Source organism: Hydra vulgaris, chromosome 12 (assembly GCF_038396675.1).
Source record: "Hydra vulgaris chromosome 12, alternate assembly HydraT2T_AEP".
Classification (NCBI taxonomy): Eukaryota; Metazoa; Cnidaria; class Hydrozoa; order Anthoathecata; family Hydridae; genus Hydra; species Hydra vulgaris.
In genome coordinates this window covers 6,374,355-6,402,035 of record NC_088931.1, presented here as the reverse complement: position 1 = coordinate 6,402,035, position 27,681 = coordinate 6,374,355, and the positions used below count along the sequence as shown (strand labels likewise).

At 27.7% G+C, this 27,681-nt stretch overlaps 1 protein-coding gene across 1 annotated transcript; it reads right to left on the bottom strand.

The window, feature by feature from the left end:
• LOC100208603 (uncharacterized) lies at window positions 1-27,068 on the bottom strand. The gene is made up of 5 exons (XM_065811365.1): window positions 26,496-27,068; window positions 23,282-24,025; window positions 13,625-16,117; window positions 13,175-13,358; window positions 1-1,406 (listed from the first exon to the last, which is right to left on the bottom strand). Exons 1-5 carry the CDS (start codon window positions 26,644-26,646, stop codon window positions 365-367), a joined length of 4,614 nt encoding a protein of 1,537 aa, XP_065667437.1. The 5' UTR covers window positions 26,647-27,068; the 3' UTR covers window positions 1-364.
• Between the last annotated feature and the right edge of the window lie 613 nt (window positions 27,069-27,681).

Sequence of the window (27,681 nt, the reverse complement as noted above, 5' to 3'; positions counted from 1 at the left end):
TTTTGATTCACGATATTAACTTTCGACACAGATAACTTTTGATAAACGATGTAAAAATACAATCAATACAAAATGTTATATACAATTCTTAAAAAAATAACAATAATTTTATTATAAAATAATTTATATTAAAATTTTTAAATATTTACCCCCTCTCTAATCCCCCAAATCTCGATATTTATATTCAATACAAAACCTTTCTCCAAATATTGATATATGAAAATTTAGCCCTTGTGAAAAAGTCTATTCGTATGTAAAGCATGTTTACTTGTAATAATATCTACTTGTAAAAATGTCGTATAAAAAATGTGTTGAATCTTTACCAAAACTAATAACTCATAAATGGTCGAAATTCTCAAAAATATTATGACGCAACCTCTTCATTCGGCGCATAAAACTCGTCTAACACAGTATATATAAATTTATAATGGCATTCTTTTTCTAAGTAAAAAGGACTTCGGCTAAGAAGTGCATTTAACATTTTCATTATGTTACACTCACCGTGTTTGCTAATTTCATAAATGATCTGTATAACAGCAATAATGCTGCCTGTTCTTCCAAAACCGTCATCACAATGAACAACAATAGATTCGCCTTCTTGATAATTCATCAACTTTAAAGCATTTATAATACCAACTCTATTATAATCATTAATTGATGGTTTAAAAAACTTTACTTGGTAATGATTAACTATAAATATTTCGTCGTCAACAGTTTTAATGGTAAAACATCTTCGTATTAAACATTGGTTTAAGATGGTCTTGCTTTTAAGTTCTATTGTAAATGTACCATAATCGAATGATTTTTGTTTGTTTGGATAATACTTTATGTAAATATTATCATTTTCTTTTAACTCGTTTAGCATAAGAATTGTTTTTACGCTTTTGCACAAAATCATGAACCAAAAATCTTTAATCGTACTTTCTAATGGCGATTGAGTGGAAATGATCCAATCATTGACATTAGTAGCGTTTATGTAAGTTTCGTCAAGAGTCAATCCAGCAATTAATAATTGAACACGATATTCATCTAGAGGAAGTTTGTCTGAATATCGGTTTTTTAATGCATGCACAGGCTTGTTTGCAACTGTGATTGGTAAATCGAGCTGACGATTAAGCAATTTAAAGTATTTGGTAAACCCGTTCTCACCGGTAGCAGGATCGACTTTTTTTAAACTTTGATACGTTTTATGAACATTTTCTTTACTGACTATAAAACTATATTTATCGATGTAGTACAAAATGACATCATGAATAAATTCATATTGCTCTAAAGTTTCAACAGATTGGGGTCGACAAGACCGAAGATAGTTGACAAAATTAAAAACATCAATTGTTAAACTGGATCCTAAATTTTCTAACAACGCATCAATAGTAATAAAAGTACCACTACGACCAACACCTGCACTGTATTAAAAAACGTATGTTAGAAAATGTATATATATTAACGTTAATAAAAAATTATTTAATTAACTGAATATATATATATATATATATATATATATATATATATATATATATATATATATATATATATATATATATATATATATATATAGAAGGTAAAAAGAAAGATCACTAAAAAATATCAGTATATTGTTAAATCTTCGATTGTAAAAATGAGTTCTTTAAACTTTCATTTAAAAGAAAAGTAGTTACTTTGATGAATAAAATCCTCAGTAAAAATTTTTTTAACTATTTTATTCCATAAGAATTGTCCGCGATAATCAGTACAAAATTTAAAAAGATTTGTTTGAAACATGCACTGCTTAATAAAATTATCATTGCGTAAAATGTATTTATTTTTAACTTTTGATGATTATAAATTATGGAAAAATATATATTTTAAATGTGATATTTCAGCTCATATAGTCGGAGCCATTTTCAAACATCTTGAGTTTGAAAATGGCTCCAACTATATGAGCCGAAATATCACATTTAAAACTAATAAATTTTAATAAGTTAAGTAAATAGTGTCACCGTGTATGATGCATTTTCAATTTTTTATATAAATTTCATCATACTATTAAGACGTCATAAAAAAAATAAAAAAAATAAAAAATATATATATATTATATATATATATATTATATATATATATATATATATATATATATATATATATATATATATATATATATATTATATATATATATATATTATATATATATATATATATATATATATATTTGAAAAATAGAAAACAATTTGTTTTCTATGGAGATTATTTTCAAAATGAAAAATTAATTGACATAAAATGTGGTGTTCCACAGGGTTCTATTCTAGGCCCACTTTTGTTTTTAGTCTATATAAATGATTTAAATAAAGCTTCTAACCTTATGAGTATCATTTTTGCGGACGATACTAATTTATTTCTGTCAAACAGTGACATTTATGAGCTTTTTTTAAATATGAATAAAGAACTCAACCATATCTCCAACTGGTTTAAGTGCAACAAGTTAACTTTAAACATTGACAAAACAAAATGGATCCTTTTCCACTCCCTCGCAAAAAAGCGTTTTTTGCCAAATAATTTACCTAAACTTTTTATTGATAAAATTGAAATAAAAAAGTCGGTCACAAGATTTTTAGGCATTTACATTTACATCATATCGACTTTATTTCTACTAAATTGGCCAAAAGTATTGGAATTCTATATAAGGTCAGATACTATCTAAATAAACAAAATTTAATTCAACTCTACTACTCATTTATACATAGCTATATAAATTATGCCAATCTTGTTTGGGGAAGTACCTCTAAAAGTAAGTTACGAAATCTCTACCATCGTCAGAAACACGCAATGCGTTTAATATGTTTTGAAAATCGTTTTTCTCATTCTAATTTTTTGTTTAAAAACGTTAAAGCACTTAACGTTTACGAACTCAATGTCTATAATATTTTATGTTTTATGTTTCGTTGTAAAAGTGAACAACCATTGTTCATTTTTAAAGATCTTTTTACCCATAAAGCTATAAACAAATATACTTTACGAAATAATAATTCAATAATTGAACCCTTTTGTCAAACAAAGTTTAATCAATTTTGTATAAACTATCGAGCACCGTATTTATGGAACAAAATTGTTGTTCCAAATTTTGATTTGTCAATTTCGTTTTCTGTTTTTAAAACTAAATTAAAAAACTTTATTCTTTCTACTGACAATATATATAAATATTTTTGAAATGTAAAATTATTTTCTGTTTTTGTTTATTCTACATTGTTAATAATTATTAAATCAATTGTATTTTTATTATATTATATATACACGTTTGATATATTTTATATGGTTCTGACGACAAGATCTTTTGGATCTTCTTTCAGATACCAAGTTTATGTATTGTTATATTGTTATATTACGATTAAAAAAAAAAAAAAAAAAAAAAAATAAGGATATACATTTTTGAACCACATTGATATGTTTTGATCTAGTTTAGTTTACAACAAAATTCCTTTACCCAACCTTTTAAGGAAACCATTTTGGATTTGGATTTCTTTAATCCAAGGCTCCAGTAACAGTATTTTTAAAATGAGAAAATTTGTCCTATGACTGAAAAAAAGCTCAAAGATCAGCAAAAAATCACTTTAAAATATCCAAAATGCTAATTTATCTATCGTAATTAGTGAAAAACATGTACAAAATATTTCTTAAATTAATAAACGCAGCGCTTTTTTGGTACGGGAACACTTGCCCATCCCATTTTGACCCTCATGAATAAATTTTGATACGCAGAGTGTCATAAAATATTCCCAAGGTATTGTTTTCTAAATGAAATATTTTGATTTTTGATTTTGGATGACTATATATACTCGCGTTACTCATTTGAAGTTTAACATTTTTACATTTTTTGAATTTTTATAGAGCATTTTCTAACAATCGGCTCAAATAGAATTTTTTAAATCATTATCTATATAATAACAACATAACAAATAATGGAAGGTTTTTTATCCATACCGATTGTGCCTATTTTTATTACTATTATTTTTGTTAACTGGTGATTATTTAAAAACGCACAAACTCGTTATGAAATTTAAAAAAACGTGGTTTTAAATACAATAGCGTTGAGGCCCAACACACAGCAATCAGAAATTTGTTAGATGCTTTTGATCTCATACAGTTCACCCACTTTAAGCCCTGGCTATTTAAAAGGAGTTTGTACAAGATTAGTTAAGTTTTTTAAATTTTTGAGAAGTGCAGAGATTGTTGTGAACTCGCAGGAAAAAATCAGATCATTAGATGAAAGTTAACAAATACAACCACTATTTCTAATATACAGATGGCTGGGGCAAGAAGAAGACACAATTTATCTTATCGCCAAGCCCCGAGATTGATTCTGTAAAAAATAAATAATTTTGTATAGAGTATATAAATGTTACCAATATATATAAAATAAGACTTTATTTTAAAAAGATAAAACAAAAAGTTACAGGGTCATAAAGAATTTTTTTTTAAAAATTTAAAAATTAAAAAAAAAAATTTCTTTTAAAGTAATAAAATAATCAATAAAAAGTAAAATAACGAATTCTTAGAAATAAATATTAAATAAATAAAAATATAAAGATTAATATAAACTTGCACAAAGTAAAACTTGCAATAAAATAAAAAAATAAAAAAAAGGTTTTTAAGAAGAAATTGAACCTTTCCAATTATAAAAAATATATATATTTATATATATTTAAGCATGCTTCAACCAAAACCCTAAAATGGTTGACAGAGCTAAACTTTAAACTAAATCGAAAAAACTTATCTGTGTCACCCGAAAAAGTCAAGCACTCCATTACTAACTAGGAGCATTTGCTTTAATTTTACTTTAAATTCGTCAAGAGTTTCAAGAGTTTTAAATTTATTAGATAGGATTTTATTCCATACTTTTGGTCCTCTAATGGATAATGAAAACTCAGTTGCGGCATAAAAACATTTGGGCTGAATATAGGTGTTGTTTGAGTATCTGGTTAAGTATCTATGTTTATTTATTTTGAATAACTAAAAAATGTTTAGCATTGTTCTTTTATTAACTTTATAGATGAAAATTAAAAGATGAAAAATATTTATTTGGTAGACATCTAGTATATTCAGCTTTATAAAAAGTTCTGTGGAGTGAGTAAAACGGCCTACATTAGATATTATTCTTATTGCATGTTTTTGTTTATTAAAAAAAATTTTAATTTTGTTTTGATTTGTGTTAAACCAAGCAATGTTTGTGTAATTCAGATAACTATGAACAAAGGAGAAATATAACAATTTTAAACTAGTTTGATTTAATCTAGTTTGATTTAAAAATGGCCTTGCTTATAAAGTAGGCCAATATTTCTTGAGATTTTACGTTCAAGATAATGCATATGATTTGTCCAAGTAACGTTTTCGTCAAGGAGTACTCCTAAAAATTTTAATGATTGTTCTCTTTTTATAAATTGACTGCCAATATAAAGTTTTGGAAGTTTTAAAGGGATTTTATCGCGTTCATGAAAGCGATGGAAAAAAGAATACTTTGTTTTATCTAAATTAATTGATAATTTATTTGCACTAAGCCATTCTGTGAGTTTTATGAGTTCCATGTTAACTGAATTAAACAACATTTTAATATCGTGACAAGCGTGAAACAAATTTGTATCATCTGCAAACAAAATAGTGTCTAGTAACTTACAAGATAAAATTAAATATTAATTATTAAATTATTTAAGATTAAATTATTAATAAAAAATAAAAATAAGAGTGATCCTAAAATTGACTCTTGTGGAACACCACATTTTATATTCATATTATCAGTTTTTCCGCAGCTAAATGAAATGTATTGTTTCCTATTTGACAAATAGCTTTGAAACAATTTAAAATTTGAGTGCTTATCCCGTAATTTTTCAGTTTATTTAATAGAATATAATGATCAACAGTGTCAAATACTTTATTTAAAGATGGGTTTTCCCATTTAATATGGAGTGCTTCTTTAATTTTCAATTTGTTTTTGTTAGAAGCAATATCCAAAATTTTAAAGCAATTATAGTTACTTAGATTTTTACAACTAACAGATGAAACTAAGTGCTTATAAACATTAGATTGTTTGTCACTTGTAAGATGCTCATGAACCCTTGTTGTTAAGTGTCTGGAGGTTTTTCCAATATAACTGGCATTACATCCAGCACAAGAAAATTTGTAAACAACATTGGATTTGAGCAGCTTAGGAAGTGGATCTTATATACATAAACCGTTTTGTAATTTGTTGGTAGTGAAAATTAAATTAATTATAACATCTTTACAATATTTTTTAATGATTTTATTAACTTTAGATTTAGTAAAATTTGAGTAAAATCCTATAAATGGAAGCTTATAATATCTTATATTATGGTTATCAATACTATTTATCACAGACGAATTTAACTTTTTATCAACAAATAATTTAATTTCAGTGTCAATTATTTTAGGTGGATATGGTTATTTTTTAAAACATTAGATAGATTTTTTATGCCCTTATCAAATCCTAGCCATGTGTTGTTGATTTTATACGTTCTATCAATTAAACAACGTATAAGACTTATAGACTATTATATAGAGTTTGAAAACTTGAAGATAAAAAGATTATAAAGACCGGTATAGCCTTGTGTAGGCTTGTGTAGCCTTAATTATTTATAAATCTTGATAATTGATCTAGCGTTGAGAAGTTAAAAAAAATTAGGACAATTTCTTTGCCACAGAAATATATTTCTGTTGGAAAAAAATATAAGAATAATTCTCTGCTATATTGTGCTACAAATTATTTGTAGCGTATTCATTGTATTATATGTATTAAGTTAAAAAAATGAATGGCATTTCTATGCTTTGAACTTGGGAAGCTGTTGTTTTAAAAATAGTCTTCTTAGCCAGATAATTACAAGTTCATTCAGTTTATTATTTCTATAAAATTTCATTATTAGTTTAATTTAAAAATTAATTTAACAAAAGAATTTTAGATTTATTACATAAAGAAAATTGTTGTAATTACTTTTATAACAGTATGGCCTACTTAAAATACACATCCTTACATTCAACATTTTTGCCCAAAATAGAAGCTAAGTTGCTAGTGGTTAATAAATGTGGTAAATAAATGTTGCCTTGTTGGATGTAGATTTAATTATTCAGGTAATCAAACAACTCCTGTACTTTCATTTTCCAAGTGAAGATATAAAAAAACAACAAGTGAAGATATAAAAAAACAAATAGATTCAATTTGTGAACAGAAAAAACTGGCAACCAACTTCCTTGTCTGTAAACTGTGTAAAGCATTTTGACAATAAACTTATAAAGAAAGGTGAACAAGGTAAAAGATGCCATTTGATTAAAACATTAAAACCAGTCTCTACAATTTATCTAGATTCTATAGAAATCTTTACTACCTACAATTTTATTATAAAGATTACCTAAAAGGGTTTTTCAAGAAGATGAATATCAATCATTTTTAGAACACAATTCTTTACTTAATTTTTTTTTTTAACATCTTCCAACAATGCTGGACGTAACTACTATTAGAGTTGGAAGTTACTGTAAGAGAAACGACGAAGTTTATATAGCAAGATAACAATTAATAGACAACTTAAAAGTTTGCAAATTTCATAAATCAGAAAAACAAGATGAAGGGAGCGAATTCCTCAGAACTGATGATCAAGGAAAAAAACTAGACAAGTAAGAATTTTTTAGAGCTTTTTACAGTCACAGTTAAAGGATGAGACTTAGTTGAATGATGAGTAACAAGAGAAAGATTTTTAGTAGATGGCACAAGAAAATTATGCACCTTGATAATGCACCTTGTCTAAAAAAGAAAGGGCATTATTCGAAGATCTGCTCCTGATGGCAACAGAATTCTATACAAGGACAAATTTGAGAATAGAATCCAGAGTAAGAAAGTGTTAAGCATGATAAAGAAATGCGACCTTAGCAGATGTTAATTTAACAATGGATTTGATATATGGTTTCCAAGAAAGAGTTAATCCTAGAAAACAAAGGGTAGATGACTCATCGAGTACACTAATATTCATAAACATAAGATCTAGATTGTTGCAACAACAATTAGCAAAAAAAATTGAGTTTTATCTGAGTTAAAGTTCACCAGCTACTGAGAGCCCCATGTTGTAGCAGAAGTGAGAACCTTTTCAAGTTCAAATGCCTCCTCCAAGCAATCAGAGAGTGTTGGCTTCTTATCAAGACAAGAATAAATGGTAGTACCATCAGCAAACAATGTCACCTTAATGTGAGAATTTCAGGGAGATCATTAATGTAAATTTAAAAAAATATAGGGCCGAGGATAAAACCTTGAGGAAACACTGGAGTTACAGGAAATGAAAAAGAGTGTTTACTTTTATACTACAATTGGTTAGGATGGATTCAATAATCTTAAAGATGTTACCTGATGTACTGCAAGAAGAGAGCTTATGGAGAAGACCAGCATGCCAAACTTTATCGAAGGCTTTACAAATGTTAAGAGCGATAGCCTTAACCTCTCCACATCTACCTAATTCATGATAAAACCTATCAGTTATTACTGTTAACAAACCAGCAGTAGAACAAGAAGATCAAAATCCATATTGATGATCAGAAAGTAAGTTATAAGATTCAAGATGAGAGATTAGGTGTTTGTTAATTAAAGACTCAAAAACCTTGCTTATGATATAAAGAAGACTAATGGGAAAGTAGTTAGGCAAGTCAGATAGTTCTTTAGAACTTTTGAAAATAGAGATAACAGATGCTGACAAGACTCTGATAAGCACTTGTTAAATAGTTTTGAATGTATAGATTTCCCTTATCTTCTGTTTCCCTTTTACACGAGAAAAAAAGGTAAAATTGATTCAATGTAGTTGCAAAATTATTGGAAATAATTTTGCAACCACATTGGAAAATTGAAAATGAAAGTTTATCAAAAGACATTTTTTTGTTTGATGAAATATACTAACAAAAGTGTTCAGAGTATTGTGGAGGAGAATTTATTGACACCAATGATAAGAAAGAATTTTGTAGAAGTATTGTATCTTTTATACATTATACATTATAAAAGTTTCGCCAGTCACAATAATCAACAATAGTTGGTTAAAAAATGAAATTTAAGTTGCTTAAATATTTTAAATAAGAGTGGTTTTAGAGTGAGAGCTATTTTGTGCAATAACCATGACAACCATGGTACTAATGTTTTAACCTACTCAATATTATAGCTAATTACTGTACCCAGTACAACCTGCTTCATGTCCTTCTGCCTTGTAGGATACACTTTTTTAGGCAAAGGCTAGGAGAAGCCAACTCTGACTTAAAACACCCTTTGGCTTGGGGCTCTTGGTTGAGTAAAGGCTAGAGATGGTGTCTTGATAAAAATATTCATCTTGGGCAGATGTTAAACTCATTCAGCTATAACAATATAATAATCATTTTATTAAGTTAAAATTATGACACTTTGACTTTCTTTCTCATTTATGATATAGTTCATGTTCCAATTTGTGATTACAACTATTTCTTTTTTTTTATCTCCTAATTTCTATTTACTTTCTAATCATGATATAGAAATTAAACGAAAATTGAAAGATCATATATATATATAAAGAGTTATATATTCATAAAAAGTTAATACAAATATTTAAATCATTATAATTTTTCTGTTTGGTTTTTTAAAATCTATGTTTTTGTATTAATCAGGAAAAAAAAATACTATATCTGTTATTTTATTGTGTGTTAAACAACTCCATTTATAACAAACTAAGTATATTATTGAAGTTTTCATATAAACCCAATTTTGATGTTTTTTTAAATTTAAATAAAAACATATGAAAAATATAAGCATAAATATAAAAGGCCTTCTATTTTTTTTGGTAAAATAAATAATGCAAGGTCGTGTTATTTAAGTAGCCCATGTATAATAGTAAGAGATTTTTTTAAACTTATATTATCTTGAGCTTTTTCTATTTTTAGGTGGCTTAGATCTCATATTTCTACTACATCAGATTCGCCCGACTATTGTGCTTCTCAAGGCTGACCAAGATTTTTTTCATGATTTTTTCTGTGATGGTTTTTGGGTTGATACCCTTTATATTCTTTGGGATTCAGGCAGACATGGAAGCTTTTACTCCTTCTCTTTGGTTTTAAGCTAAGCCTCACTATACCCCTTGATTTTCTCCTTGCACCTTACTGTTTCTAATTGTAATTATTTTATCCATTCTTTCCACAATATAACTCTGGATACTAAACACCTCTAAAAATTGCAAGAAATCAATGCAAAAAGAATTCTCCGATTAATAAAACTCGTTTTTTGTTTTCTAAACTTAAAAGTCTCAATCAAGTAAATCTCAAAAAAGTTCTCTCATAATTTTAAAATCTACAAATTAATTTTTAAAAAATACATGGGTCAGATCTAACTTCAAATCTAAGATCTACTCTTCCAAGGATAGTGCAGAACTTTTTGAAAAGAACTTTTTCTTATATATATATAAAATATATAATATAAAACAAGGATATTAATACATATTTATATATAATATTTATATATATAATATAATATTTATATATAAAAAGACTTTAAAAGTTCTTTTAAAATGTCAATAACAAAGAAAAGCCTAATATTCCATCTCTCATACATGAGTCTGATCTTACTAACTCTCCCAAGGATATGATGAATGTTAGATAATTTTATCACTCCATCTTTTATTGCTAAAATTTCTTACCTAAACTTTATTGCTTTGGTTTTGACAATATCCATGTCCCTGTCTTACAAAAGTGGTAATTTCTTACCAGCTAGAAAATGGCATGCGCGGTTTCATCCCCCTCCCTCCCAAAAAAAAACATATTCACATTATTCAGTCTCATTACATTTTCAGTGTTATTACTATTACTCACATATTCAGTGAGAGATCTTTATTTGGAATGCATCACTGAGGCTATACCAAATTGTTTTTGCATTTATATCATCTATTTGATCTCCAAGTATTGCAGATACTTGGAGAGTATGTCTCCAAATATTTGCAATACTTGGAGACATACTCTAATTAGAAAAATATTTTTCCAAAAAAAACACACAATATTATCAAGGAAACTTTACAGCTTAAGTGACCAATTAAATATTCAGTAGAGTTCAACACAGTATTCAGTAGATTACGAAAAAATAATTAAAACAACTTTGAACAGTTGCTAAAGCACCTGGAGAGGGATGGAATATTTAACCAACATCTGTTCAGTTAAACAATGAAACGCTAACGCTACAAGCAGAGCATTACTGCACACTGTATTACACCAGTGCCTTAAATACATCAAGTGCACCACAAAGGCTTGTTAAGGATAAAGTATGATTACTGTGCTTTTGCAGCATAGGGACCTACCAGCCAGTTACCAAAGTTCATAGTCAAAGTCCTGAGACTTTAACTACAATGATTCACACTTCAGAATTTAGTTTGGTAAAGAAGATAATAAGGTAGGTCATCAATTTGGGACATAAGGAAATAAGGTAGGTCTTCAACTAGAGATATTTTCGAATGATTTAAGGTACCACATATATCGCTGAAAAGCAAAAGTAATATGTAAAACATTACCCACATTTTGAATGTATTAAAACATACAAAACAAGTAAATTACCAAGCACCAATTAGAGAAATAGCTTTGAAGTCAGTGAAACCCTTTCAGATTTCTGATCAAATTCAGGAAACTCTAAAAAACATGGATAATGCATTGATGAGAATAATTTGTCTAATATCTGCATGAAGACACACCAGAAGATGGAAGACTTTCTATTTTTTCAAAAATGGAAGACTTTTTATTTTTTCAAAGGAAATTCTGTTGTAAATCTATGCCAAAAAGAACAATAAATTTCCTAAAACACTCTAAAAATAACAGCATAAACAAGAATAATGGCCTATTCTTCAACTTTTTCACAAATATAAGTCCTACATTGGTTGCTTGCATCTTTATAATTTAAAGTCTATCTGTGTCTCATAAACTTGATATAAACTTTCATATTTCAATTACCAGATGCATGCAATAGTTAAGATTGTAAGAACCATTCTGTATCTGTTTCAGGAGTGTGGAGTCGTAAAAAAAAAGTACCAACTTCGACTCTAATTGTTGAAAGTTTTGGAGTACAACTCCGACTCCAAAGCAAAATTTTTAAATTTTTAAAAAACATTACAAGATAATTAAAATTTTTTTTGCCAAATATATGAAAAATTCTTTGAGTGTTCAATATTTTGTACATGCAGGTGCAATACTGATAAGTTTTACTATCAGAGTCGCAATTTTGTTTAGCGATTCCAACTCCACAAATGTGACTCCACAGCCCTGATCTGTTTATTGTAACACTTTCAATTGTAATACAAGAACTGTAAAGAATTTATTTATCTGTTTTGCCATTATCTGGTGATGACCACAACAGATACAGGAAAAGATCTGAATAGTTATTCTGTAGTGAATAATTATTCTAAGCTCATTGACAGCTTTGACAATGAATACAAAATTTTGATTTAGTTTATATTCTTTTTAAATTGATAATTTGACAAAATACCATACTATAAACCTATCAGCTAATAATCCAGGCAATTTAGGACAAAAATACACTTAAAAACAGCATGTATATCAAAAATTATGGAAAACTACATTTTATTCAAAAAGATAGAAGAGCACAAAAATCAATACTTTGCTAAAAGCCTTGATAACATTTATTAAATGTTATCAAGGCTTTTAGCTTTGAATGTGTCATCTAAAGTTAAATAAAAAGAAAACTGAATGTGTCATAATTTAAATGTGTTTTTATTAGTCCATAAGGGATCAAATAATTTTAAAGTTTTATATACCTAAGTTAGAGGTTTTATGTAGGTTATGAATTTAAAATTTAAATTCATAACCTACATAAAATCTCTAACTTAGGTATGTGAAACTTTTAAAATTATTTGATCCCTTTTGGGCTAATAAAAACACATTTAAATTATGACACATTCTGTTTTCATTTTATTTAACTTTAGATGACACATTCAAAGATCTTTCATGTGTCAACTTTGATGTGTTTATACAATTTATTGAATCGACACATTTAGATGACACAATTTAGACATTATATATACTTTGTTTAAAGTTGCATCACATTTTTGTTTTGTTTTGTTTAGTTATAAATAAAAAAAAATTAAAAAAAAAAAATCATACCAATATTTTACAATATCAAAATAAATGAGAAAAAAATAAAAAATACCTGCAGTGAACTATTAATGGCTCAATAAATTTGTCTGCCCATTTATGTATATCTTCTCTGAATGTCAATAAATGGTCAATACATTTTGGAACACTCATATCTGGCCATTCAATAAAGTGAAAAAGTTTAACTTTCCGAGGTATTTCTGGTTTTTTCTGCACTTCAAATGTATGTATGACATACCCTAATTGTATAATCCATAATTTTAACACATAACAATGAAAAATAAAAAACTTTTTTTATATAATTCTTTTGAAATTTCATCTCTTTTTTAATTCTCTAAAACCAAAACATAAGCATTCTGTTTTTAATTTCAACTCTCTGAATTCAAAATGCCAGTGTTTTGTTTTTAATTTTAATTCTTCTCTTCTATTTTTATTATAATTAATTCTAATAAGTAATAATAATAAAAAAAAAGACAAAAAAAAAAGTGAAAATAAGTGAAATTACCATTAAGTTTATCATAACTATTATTTCTGACATGTATCTTGCCATACTTTTCTTCTTGATTTAAGTTAGGCCAGTATAGTTGAGCATTAGCAACCCCATTTTCTATTCTTTTACACAGCATTACAATTGTTGCAGATTTACTCTGCCATAACATGTTCCAGAAATCTTTAATGGTAGCTGGAAGGGGAGCTTGTGTTGCTATATAACCATTGTTCTTTATATAGCTACTAACAATGCTTGCATTGATGTAATCAGAAGAACCATCAGTTCTATCATCTTTTAAAATAAACCTGCTTCTATCAGTTGGAAGACACTTTTCATACCTATTTTTATGAGAATTTGCAGCATCTTTACCATGAGAGCACACAAAATAACTGGCATCACTAAGCTGTTCAAACTGCTTGTTTAACATTTTATTTAACTTTGATGATTCAACATAGTTCTTAAAGTTTGTTATTAAAACTGGTGGAAATTTTTTATCAACTTCATAATGAAGAACAAATGATTCATTACAGAAATCACTATGTTCTGTTTCAAATGTCATATTAGGTTTACCTAATGTAAGTGTATTTGTACCTTCTGCTATAGATGAATTGCCTAATCCAGAATTATTTGGGTTTCTTTGTTTGCTATTTTGTGAGTTATACTTTCTGTATTTGCGAATTTTGTACAAAATCCAAATCAAAAATCCCAATATGACAACACCAACAGATGCTGAAATGATAGCAGCTTTGGCACCACTAGAGATATCTGAAGTTGTGGTGGTAGGAGTAGAAGAAGTAGAATTATCATATAAAAGGGTAGCAGAAGAAAGGGTAGGCAAAACATCAAATAAATTAAGATAACTTAAATCATTGGGATTAACTTCTCCAAATTTAAATGGCTTTGATGCCGGCATAACAACTTCAAAAACACCATTAGGCAACTGAGTTGTGGCAAAAATGCTATAAAATCTATTTCTTTCTAAAGGTTCACTAAAATAATTATTACTTCTTCGAATACGAAGTAATTGAGGTGAAAAACCAAAGAGAAATTTTACTTCACTTTGTAGGTCATTTGTAGAAAACTCTCCAGCTAAAAATGGTATCTGATAATCATTTTTAATAGCTTCTTCATAAGTAACAGGTAATAAATAGTATAAGGAATTTGTAAAGGAGTCATTGTATTTAAGTTTTACACCTAAAATCTGAATATAACCAGAATTAAAGTTTGATGCAGATAATCTTAAAACAAGCCCATAAGAAGTTATGTCATCCACAAACATTTTGATTTTTGTTTTCTTAGCTAAACTTTCCTTTACAACAAATTGGAAATTACTGTATCTTGTAAGCAAGTTTTCATAAACTGCATATCTAAAATAAATGTAGTATGTAACATTATCGCTTAACGAGCGATCAAAGTAACCATTTAGAGTGATTTCACTTCCTACAAAAATGAGAGAGTCATTAAACCCTAAAGATCGATTATGAGCCATGTAACACCTTGAATTCATTAAAGTGGAAACCTGATAAGAAGCATATAAATCAGAACACAAAGAAAGCTCATCAAGTGAAACAATAACTTGATAAAAAAATACATTTGATGGTTTCATGATATGTAAGAGTAAAGAACCAGGTGCAACACTCTTAACACTTAAGTTCAAATTAAGTTCTTTCTCTGTTAAAAATGAAATAGATTTTGATAGTGGACTGAATAAAATAAAATCTGTCCATATGCTTATAAAACGCACAAAAATAAGATATGAGGAACTGGGTTTTAAAGGAGCACTCCAATATGTGTTATTTGAATTATCACCAATTGTTACATGACATTGTTCTTGAAATAGTTCTATTTGTTTGCTAATATATTGCATTTGGCCAGTGGCTTTTGCTACATCATATGAACCGAAACTTTCATTGTTTGAAGGAGAATAAATATTTTCACTGACTATAATCTGATAATATGAAATTGAACAATTACTATTGTCTACTGCTTTAATATTAATTGTAACTGAGTTAGGGGTTATTTCACTAACTGTTGGTTGAATTGGAGCAGGACCACACAATCTTTTGAAATCTATAGATGCTGCTATTCCAAATAAAGGACTACTTGTATAACGATGGTTAAATGCAACTACAGTAACATTGTAAATGTTTTCAGGTGAAACAGAAACATTTTGCAAACTGGTTGATTGAGTGATAAACCATCTCATTGAATGATATAAGCTATCAAATGGTTTGTACCCAATCAAAGTTACATTATAAAAGATTTTATTATTATTGTAAATAGGAGCATCCCATGATAACTGTAAGACTGATCCTGTAAATACAATAAACAAATCAATGGGTGGGGATGGGACTCCTGGCATGGTAGTCATTTTTAAAATCGAACTTTTTTCACTCTCACAATGATCTGTTAACAGTTGAACTTCGATAAAATATTCAGAGCTCGAAGATAAATTATCTATTAACAAGTATGTTTCATTTGCAGGTACTGTTTTAATTGTTAGCTGATCTAAAAAGAAAACAAACTTATTAACACAGTAGTATTATTATTTGGTTCAATTCATTTATATTTATATATATATATATATATATATATATATATATATATATATATATATATATATATATATATATATATATATATATATACATATATATAACTATGCCTTATATAACCATGCACACAGTATTTTGTTTTGACAACTTGGCCGCAACATTTTGCAAGTTAGCACATTTAAAAAATAGCTGAATAAACAAATGTAAACTTAAACTAAAATTAAAAATAAACAAACTAAACTGGTAAGAGAAATGAAAATTGAAAAAAATACAAAACTAAATTAAAAAAAATAAAAATCTTAACAAATAAAAAATGAATAAAAAATAAACCAGAAAAATAAAAGCATAAAATTAATGCTAATTTAATTTGAAAGTGTTTCACTACAAAGAATTTAGAAAAAACCAATGTTTTTAAGTTACTTTATCCAAGCTTTATTACTTTGAAACATAATTATTTAAAAATATGAAACTTAGATATTTTCTAATGTTTACAAAGTAAATAAAGCATAAAAAAAAATTAAATCAGTTAGTAGGATTAGAACCCTCAGCCGATATGACAGTCATACCTCATAATTGACACAATAACACTACAACAACATGGCGATAAAGGAAAAATTATTTGCAAGTAATTATTAGCCAAATTTGTAGTAAGAGGAAACAAAACTAAAGAAATTTTGTAACAGACCTGTATAATTTTTTTATGATAAACTGATGTTGAAAAGGAATAAGATTTTTTAATAAGTACATCTAAAAAGGCAATCTGGTTTTCTTGTTAATTTTCCATTGCAAATTTCAAACTTTTATGTTGTTTATGAGGATAACTAAAAAATTCTTGGACTTCATGTTCAGAATTAAAGATAGCAATTATGTCATCTACATACTGTTAATAAAAAATTGGTTTAGAAAAGGGACAGATATTAACCCATGTTTGTTAATGAAATCTGATGAAAATATTAGCTAAGATAACACTAAATGAGAACTTATTCCAACACCATCTGTTTGATTGTAATATTTTCCGTCAAATAGAAAATTGGAACCCAGATGTTGAAATCTGTAGTAGTTTTTAAAACTGAGTTTTAGTTGTTTTAAGTAAGTTTTATCTTTAAAGAATAAATCTGTTGCTATGTTGATGGTTTCCTTAAGTGATATGTTTGTAAATAAACTTTCTACATCATGTGAAACAATAAATTTATTATTTACATTAAATTGCTTCAATTTTTCAACAAATGAAAATTACTATAAAGCGCAAAATTGTTTAGGCATATAATTGTTAGGTGGAGACAAGAAATGAGAAAGATGTTTGGCACGGTTGTAGTTTGGCAAGGTTGTATGTCCCAGTTGTTGATATTATAGGTTGAAAGGTTGGAAGAGAACTATCTTTACTAGTTTGTGCATCTTAGGTAGGGTTGCCAGATGTCTGGCTTTATAAAAGAGAAAACTCTGCTGTATTCTCCTCTGTAAAAGCCAGACCTCTGGCAACCCTAATCTTAGGTAACACATAAATTCTTGCTGCTTAAGATCTTACAGGATAAACTTTATTGTAAATGACTTTTTTTTTTACAAGAAAATATATCATGTATTTTCTTGTTTTTCAGGTTGAGTCATATTTTACTTACATAAACAAAAATAGTAAAAAACATCTAGTTCATATAGAATAAAATTCAATAAGTATTATGTAATTATGCAATAATAAAAAAAAGCAAAAAAAGGTTTATTCATTGTTTAAAAAAGCTTGTATTTCAAATTTTTTGTAAATGTTTCGACAATTGTTTATAAATAAACTTGATAAGTTCAAATGACCAGTATAAGAATTTATCAAAAAATATTTAAATATTTAAAAAGCTGCTAAAACAACAACATCAACCACTACAATATTGCCCTTATCGCTCGCCATATCTGTTTTAGACGGACAATTAAGCAATTGTACACTTATTTATTTATAAAATAATCATGCAATTGTATTTAAACATAATCAAAAAAAAGAATAAAGAAATGCAACCTCAGCAGAGGCTAATTTTGTAATCGATTTGATATACGGTAAGTAAGAGTTAATCCTAGAAGTGCAGAAGAAGAAGATGAAGGGTAGATGATTCATTGAGTACATAACTGTTCATAAATATAGGAAGATCTAAAACATTGCAACAACGATTGGCTGAAAAAATTAGGTTTTATCTGAATTAAAGCTCACCAGCCACTGTGAGCCCCATGCTGTAGCAGAAGTGAGACCCTTTTCAAGCTCAAATGCCCCCTCCAAACAATCAGAGAGTGTTGGCTTCTTATCAAGACAAGAATAAATGGTAGTATCATCAGCGAACAATGCTAGCTTAGATGTGAAAATATCTGGAAGATTAGAAATGTAAATTAAAAAGAGTATAGGCATAAGGATTGAACTTTGAGGAGCCCCTGAAGTTACAGAATAATAAGCAGAGTACTGTCCATCAAGGACAACTTTTATACTACGATTGGAAAGGAAGGATTCAATAATCGTAAAGATGTTACCAGATACACCAAAAGAAGAAAGCTTATGGAGAAGATCAAACATGCCAAACTTTATCAAAAGCTTTTGAAATGTCAAGAGCAATAGCTTTTAACCTCTTAACCTCTATCTAGTGAACAATAAAATCTATCGGTTATTACTGTTAACAAATCAGTTGTAGAACAAGAAGATCGAAATCCATACTGAGGATCATAAAGTAAGTCATTAGATTCAAGATAAGAGATAAAGTGTTTGTTAATTGAAGCTTCAAAAACTTTGCTTATGATAGGAAGAAGACTAATAGAACGATAGTTAGACAAGTCCGATGCCTCTTCAGAATTTTTGAAAATAGGAATAACAAGACTTCGATAAGCACTTGTTAAACAGTTTTGAAAGTATAGACGACAGTTCCGGAGAAAACTTCAGCAAGATTATAACAGGTATTTTGTCCAGACCACAAGCTGTAAAGAGGCTAAGCAGGAATTCACTTTAGATACAGAAGCTATAGTGATACGAATATCAAGCAATAGATCAACCTGTTATATATATATTACCGGCTATATCAGGTAGAACGCAACTAGTGGAATCATGAGAAGATATTGATAAAAAATTCTTACCAAACAGTTCAGCTTTGTCTTTAGGTGACAAAGTCTGAACCATACAAGAAAGGTGGAATAACAGATTTGCCCTTATTATTGATACTGTTAAAGATTCTCCAGAAGTCATGAGAGCCTAATTTTTGTTATGAAATACAAGATTTCATAACCTGAGAATAGCAGGCTTTGGCGTCAGACAAAATCTTTTGACAATGGTTTCTAGCAATAGTAAACAGACATCTGTTTTCCGGAGAATTGTTTTGCTGATAGATATGGAAGTAACGGTTTCGATTGGAAATTGCAGCAGCACAATGTCAGGAAAACCATGGAGAAGAGTGAGGCTTGACTCGGAATCGTTGAGAGTGAATAAAAGATCATATAAGAAGCACATTTGACAGCAGGAAGACAAAAGATTTCTACCCAAGGGTCATCACGAAGAAAACCAAAGAATAAGCCCCAGTCAGCTCTAAGAAAGTTGTATGATAGGGGGATTCTGATGATGAAGAAGAATGAGATAATAGTTTTAGGGAGATCAAACCATGATCAAAAGCACCTAAAAAGAGAAGGTAAATGATTCTGGTTGTCTGAAAAGCGAGTTGGAAAGTTGACTATTTCTATATTTGAGTACTATAGATTGAGAAAGGAAAAAGTTGTGGGCCTTAACGCCTGCTCCCAAACTCTCAGTTGATGTAGCAGTACTCCGCTGCAAGTCAGGTTATTTGACAGTTGATGTATGTACTGAAGCCCCCGGTAGCAGGCTATTTCAGTATGATTTCAGAGTGCTTATCTAACTAGCAAGTTAACTTTTTTTTTAAGTTGAACTTTAAAAAAAAAGTTTTATTAATATAAAAAAAAAAGATATAAAAAATCTGAAATAGTATATTTTATAAAGCAAGTTTGCATATTTGACAATGCTTGATTCTCATGTTCCTATAACAATGCTTGACATTCTCGTGTTAATAATAAAACATTATGATGACTATCTTTTTCTTCAACTCAAGATTGAAATGTTCATCAAAATAATTAAACATTAACAGGAATAAACTATAATAAGCATTAGAACAGATTAAAAACTTTGTGAGACTCTGCTTTATTATAAATAGTTTTGAAAATTTGATAAATAACTTTTTTTCAAAAAACAAACTATTTTACAACTGTGATCAAAAAGTAAGGTGAAATTGTTTATAAAATGTAAATTCTTTATTTATTCTTCCAAATTGATTTCATTCCCTTCAAAGTAATCCTTGTCCGATAAGACACATTTTTTCCATCGCTTTTTCCAGTCCTCGAAACAGTCGGAAAAGTCTTTTTCCGGTATAAACTTCGGGACCTTCTTCGATTCAGTTTTTATCTTCTCAATCGTGTCAAAACAACTTGGTGTCTTTTTAAAAAATGATCCAAAATGATTATCATGTATCTGCTTGTATTTCTAAAGCAAATAAAATTTTCAAGTCTTATCTGACACACGTTTCATTTTTAAATGCTTTTTAAATTGACTTTAGTTAATTTATTAATTGCTAGTATGTCATTATCTTAAATAGGCATTTGCTATTTGGAATTTATTTCTGAAAAAAGATATTAATTTTATTAAAAGAGTTTTCTGAGACACTCAAAGGTACTTTGTGAAGAAAGATTAAAAAGACTAAATTTAACAACCTTACCAATGAGAATAGAAAAAAGTGACTTTATTATTTCTTTAATGTTTTAATAATCTCTAGCCTAATATGATATCTTTATGAAGGAGCTTTCACCCAGCAACAGGATCAAATGGAGTGCCATGAATATATCTATAATCATAATTACATTTCCTAGAATGGTAGACACAGTTAGAAGAATTTGTTTTACCAATTGCATCATTCTAATTTGAAACAATTTGTTATTTGATGAAAAATTATATCAGCATAAAACTTAAAACAAAAATACTTGACAAACTTTATTACATGACTCTTTTTGTTAGCTTTAAATGAAGGGAAAACTCAAAAACTCAATGGTTCCAAGGCCATCTGATAGTTCCAAGGCTAGCTAGTATTTCAAACTCTCTGAAAAGCTGATAAAACAGCTGTAAAATATCAGAATATTAACAGTGCCATGTTGTGCATTGTATAGCATTGATGGTATCCCTGCTATTGGTGTGCAGTGTAAAGACTACATAAGGAGTCCTTTGTCATAACTTTAGGTTGATTAACAGGACTAAGGCAACTACATAGATTATTTCTTAGGGTACCATGTACTCAATTTATGTCAAGTCAAGTACATAACCTGGACATATATGTACATATCAACTCATCTATTTGTTTGGTCTTTGAAGTACCTTTTTATCTGTTGAATCACATTTGCTTTCCATTAATTTATCTGCCAATATTTTATTTTAGACGACTTTAACTCAGATAATTAACGTGACACCACTAAACATTATTCATACATACATACATACATACATACATATATATATATATATATATATATATATATATATATATATATATATATATATATATATATATATATATATATATATATATATATATATATATATATATATATATATATATGTATAATATATGTTGAGCTCCATTTCATTATTACATTTTTATCTGAACATAATGGTAATTTTAGCTGTTTTTGAGTTTAATGTCAGATGGGGAAAATATACTTTATTAAAATTTAGTCAAATATACTTTATTAGTTCCTACTTTTCACTTACTTAAAGAAACTTTTAGAAACCTTAATATCTTTTCACCTGTCTGAAAGCTATCACACTCTTTACTGTTATGGCAATCTTTAGTGTTTTAAGGAGACAATTTTTTTTGGTGATAATTTACTTAAAACCTTTAAGATCTATTTTTTGGAAAACTTTCGGATGTTTTGCTTTCATAAGATGTTGTCATTTGTTTTACCAGATGTTTCTAGTCTTGACATTTTTATTTTGGAGAAAGTAAGAAGCAATTTAAATGTTTTAAATTACTTTACAACTCTATTTTAAGTAGGGACAGCAAAGCTTCTTTTAAAGCTGGCAATGCAAAAAAAGTTTAAAATAATTTTTTGTTACTTTTAAATGCAGGTTGCTGTTTGAGTATAAGTATCACAAAGCAAGAGCTTGTATCTACAGTTTTGCTGTTAAAATTTTTGTGTTATTTTTATTACATGTTTTTAATATTTTAGTAAATTTCAGAAATTTCATAAAAACTTTTTACTTCGATTTTATAGTTTCTGCAATAACGAAAACTTTCTAAAAGTACTCAAATTTTTCTTCTTATTAATTATAAAAAAGCATTTGACAAAACCTTTTGTACTTCTTTCAAAAAGAAATTTTCAATATTTGAAATAGTTAATATAAATGAATTGAAATTCCATAACCATTTAAAAAAAAAAGAAAAAAAAGTTTACTGCATATTTTGTGAAAACGTCAGTTGTAAAAAAGTTGCTTGCATACAAATGTTGCCTTTTTTAAATTTTTTATACTTTTATAACAAATCAATTGCAAAAAACTTCCAAAAAATTTCCAAAAACTAAAGAGAGTTTTAAGTGAATTCCTGGAACTCAAGAAATTCCCAGAGGAAAACCATCTATGTTTTTACAAAAACTCCCAAATTTACTTTATGGATTTTTTCAGGAAACCTATATCCTGAAGTTTAAATGCAGTAGTATATAACTAATTTTCTGTTTATTTTAGCGACTTTACTATTTCTTCAGTATATAAATAGGATGATAGAGCAAAACCAACAGTACCCACTAAAATCAGCATACCAAAATTATGTTAGAAATAAGAAAAACTTAACATAAACAAAAATTTTGTTACATTGTGTTATTTGAAGAATATATCTTTAAATTTAGATAGCAATTCACTGTTGATAAAATAAAAATAATTTTTTTAGATTGTACAGCCTTAGATTATTTACATAATTTCAGAATCATAATTTTATGTAACTTAATATTAATAATTATTAAAATTAATAATAAATTTAAAAACTTAACAATTAAAAAAAATATTAGGAATGATTTAATAAAAATATTACGCAAATGATATCTGGAAAAAAAAACATACCTTCTAACGTCAAATAAATTTTCACTTGAGTATAATTTTCAGGGCAAAACAAGGAATATTTCCAAGAAACTAAAATAGAATTACTGTCATTAACTACATGAACTGCAGTAACATTCTCAGCGCCACTCACTTTTTTGTTTAAAATATTTGCACTAATTGGAATAGAAACAATATCAGTTGTTATATTTTTGGGATATATTGCTGAACATTGGATCAAAAAAGAACCTCCATTGCATAATCTGCAAAATTTATTTTGCAAAACATCAAATTGAAGTTTCTGGTATTCTTTAAAACCTGTAAGATTTGAGGTTATTTCCAATACTTGAAAAGGTACTGAAATACCATGAAGCAAACAAACTATATTTGCTCCAGGCTGCAAAGTTGCAATAACAGAAAAAGCATCATCATTAGTATCCTTTAATAATTCAAAATATGGTGCATGATTATTGGCACATATTGTAAAAGATATATTAGAACATATCATACCAAATGAAGTATTATTTCTTTTTAATTTAAAAACAAAATTAGATGCAAACAAATTAATAAACATTGGTTCTCCTGTGGTCAAACTAGTTATTAAAGGAAACCATATTTCATTGTCATAGCTGTAAAATATATTATTAACTTTATATGAGTCAAATAAAAACCTTGCAGAATGTAGAAAAGATGGATTTTTAATCGATATTGATATTTTTAGATCAGTTGATTTTCCACTCAGACATAAATATCGTGTACTTGAATTTCCTGAAATAAAATTAAAAAAAAAATCATTTACATTTCAGGAAACAAAAATAAACTTGAACCCTAGTCTATTAAATTTATATAAATTTATTGAATTTGAAACTGATATCATACCAACAAAGTTTTAATGGTGAGCAGATCTAAAGTAAAATCTGCTCTGGCTAAACTTGTACCTTTAGTATTAAAAAATGCATTTTTAAAAATCAATGTTTATAGACGCATTTTCACATCAGGGCTATGCAAATATTCAAAATTTCGAATCAAATCAGAAAAGTGATAATGATTGGAATCATAAAATGCCATATATTCGATTCTAACTAATTTCATTTATCTTAAAGTATTATATAAAGTAAATGATATCTTTAAAAAATCTCCAATTAAAAAGGGGGAATTAGACAATTTATTTAAACATTTTATGATTTCTGCAAAAATCAATATCACATAAACTATTTTTAATAAGTCTTTATGTAATGAAATTTTGTAATGAATACTAAATCTCCAAACGAATAAATTCAGGCATGTGACACCTTTTTAAAAAAATTTTTAAGATTAGAGATTTGATTCGCAAAAATATAGGTGACTTGATTTTAGATTCAATTCAATGTTAAAACTTCTGATTCACAGGGGACTATCAATATGTGTTACAAGATATGACAGTCAAATATGAGCTATAATGACAAAAATACAAAATAACAGGTGTTTCATCAAATAAGACTCATCAGAAATAAATTTCTGATGAGTCTTAATTGAAAACTTAAGCTAATGGTTGCATTTTATAATGAAGAAATCTTTATTGTTATGTTAAAAAATGAGGAATTGAAGTGCAAAGAAAGAGGGAGCAAAATATGTTTAAAAGAAAAAAAATTAACAGGAAATACTAAAATGAAAGGGATTGGAATTAACAAATATTATTGAAATATTGAAGTCAAAGTTTAAAAAATGATTTTTTTTTTTATTATAAAAATAAAATATTGGGGAAATATTACATTGAAATATTACAAAAGTACTGTTGAACAATAGTCTTGTTGATTTATCATTATTTTTTTCTCCATATTATAATCAATAAATCTATTTTGTTCTTATCTGATTCTTTACTTGATGATAAAATATGTTTGGGTTGTTGATAAAGCTATTTATCCGGTACAACTGTTCTTCTTTTCCTGCAGCTTGGATTGTATTTAAGTTGATTTCACAAAAGCTATGTTAACTTAGTTGCATAACACTTCAAATAAACATATTATTAATAGAGACAAGTTGTTAATTTGACATTAATTGTTATTAGTTGAAAGTAAGTGATTAAAGTTGTCTGGAAAATGAGTCACAAAGTTAAATATCAAAGTGAGAGATTATGAAAAAAAGAGGCCAAGATGGAGCAAGCCATTGAGCGTGATGAGCATCAAAATTACCAACAACAACAATATTGGCTGATGAATAAAAAGAAAGGGCTCCATCAATTTTATCAGAAAAAACATAGAAAAGAGTGCAGTAAAAAATGATAAGAATGATAAAGAACAAAGAGAAAGGTGATTGATTGACAAGATGCTAAATAGAAGCTCATAAAAGAATGATCAGAGGATTCGATTGTGATTTTATGACAAATAGGTGAATTAAAACATAAGTATATGCCTAGACCAAGAATGTGACTAATTTGGATTCTTTGTGAATAAGAGAATAATAGCCATTAAAACTGAGATTTGAAGGTGAAACTGCCAAGTTTAAACTAATTTCACAAAGAGCAAAAAAGCCAAGTGATGCATAAGGTAAGATTTAACTGATGGAAAGTTACTTTAAAGACCACAAACTTTTGTAATAGATAGATTGAATCAATTAGTTGGTAATATTTTTTCTGCTTTATTAGAAAACCTGACTCAATAAAGATAGAGCATGAAACTTCAAGCAATGACCTATGAGTTGCCTCAGTCCTGCTAATTAACCAAAAGTCATAACTTTATGCAGTTTTGATAATAAAACAAAAAAAAGGTAAAAAAACAAAAAAAAATAGGTTATGATTTTTAAATCAGAAAATGATTATAAAAATTTTGAATTCCGTTAATTCCTTTTATTTTTTGATTCAGCAGCTTCAAAAATAGTCAGGTACCAATATTCAACCATTTTCTTTATCTAGAACTTAAATTATTTATTAAAAGGTAATACTACAAAACCCATAATAAGCTAGTGATTAAAAAAAGTTGGTATTTTAGACTGCATTTCAAAGCCTTATAACTATTTGTACAAAAGAGCTTAAGTTTTTTTGTTTTTGTTTGTTTATTTGCTTTATTGGTATTTAGTTTCATAGGTACCACTGGTTAAAAAAAGTCTAAGTATCTAACACTTTTTTGTAACATTATATTCAGATTAGAGCCCTTTAGTTTGATTGGTCTTAATTTAACATAAATATACTATTTTTAGTAGATCTCTCATACTAAATAGTAAAAACATACATTCAAATTTTAAACCAAGTTTGAAAACTTACTCTCTTCAACATTTACATGATAGTTTTCATCGTTTGAACTAACATTCATAAACCAGCTTGATAACTCCAAGTTTGTATAACTGCACCCATAAGCAACTTTTGTGTAGAAATAAATACAGAACAGACACATAAGATGCCACATCCATCTCATTTTTTAAATTTAAAATTTTACTTAAATGCATTTACACGCAAGTTTCCATCACTATATTTCTTTAAAATGTACACAAGATTTTTGAACGAAAGCATATTTTATTATATCGAATATGCAAAACAAATTGTATTTGTGTCTTGATAATTTACATTATGGTAATTTGAATGGACAAATAATAATTTGACTTGAACTTTTGGCTCAATTTTTAACTTTTCAATTTCAGCCAATAAACTGGGCAAAATTTTTTTTGCGTCTACAAAAAGTGTTGACAAAAATAAAATTAAGATCATTAAACTCAACGTACAAAAATGAATAAAATACGCCGTAAATCCTAAAAAAGACATCTAGAAAACAATTAGTAATGTCGGACCACCGTTAGCAAAAATGCCGAACCCAACGTCCATTTTACGATTGCACATAGTACTTTTTTTCTTATTTCGGTGCCCCAAGAAGTCCTTATGGACTTATCAGAGAGCACTACAGAAGAGCATTTGAAAGGAAGTTCGCGCCTTCCTTTTTTACAGATGTTATTAAACTTGCTCAGAGGTGGCGTTGAACCACAGATCTCTAGCTTCTGAGGCAAGGGCGGCTGCTATTAGTGAGTTTAAGCATATAAGCGTTATCTCGAGGCAGTGGCAGGACATAGCCTACTGTTATTATACGGCCTTATTTGTTGCATTTTCCGTAAAAAATTAAGAGGCCAGTTTTTTTACGGCTAATGTTTATTTTATCAAGATGGTCGAGGGATACTTGAGATTATCATCATGTAATTACATTATGCTATACAATATTTTTCGCTAACTGATTCCCTGTTTCAGTATAAATAATATACTGAAACAGGGAATCCAATAACATATGAAATACTGAAATAGGCTTTCAAATAGCTATGTATCAAAATGTTACTAAAACAAACTTACATATTGCAAAGACTACTTACAACTCAACACTACAACAACAAGGAAATAAAAACAAAGGTTTGTAATTTTATATGTATTAAGGATTTGAGAAAAAATCTTTTATTAGCATTAGCTATCA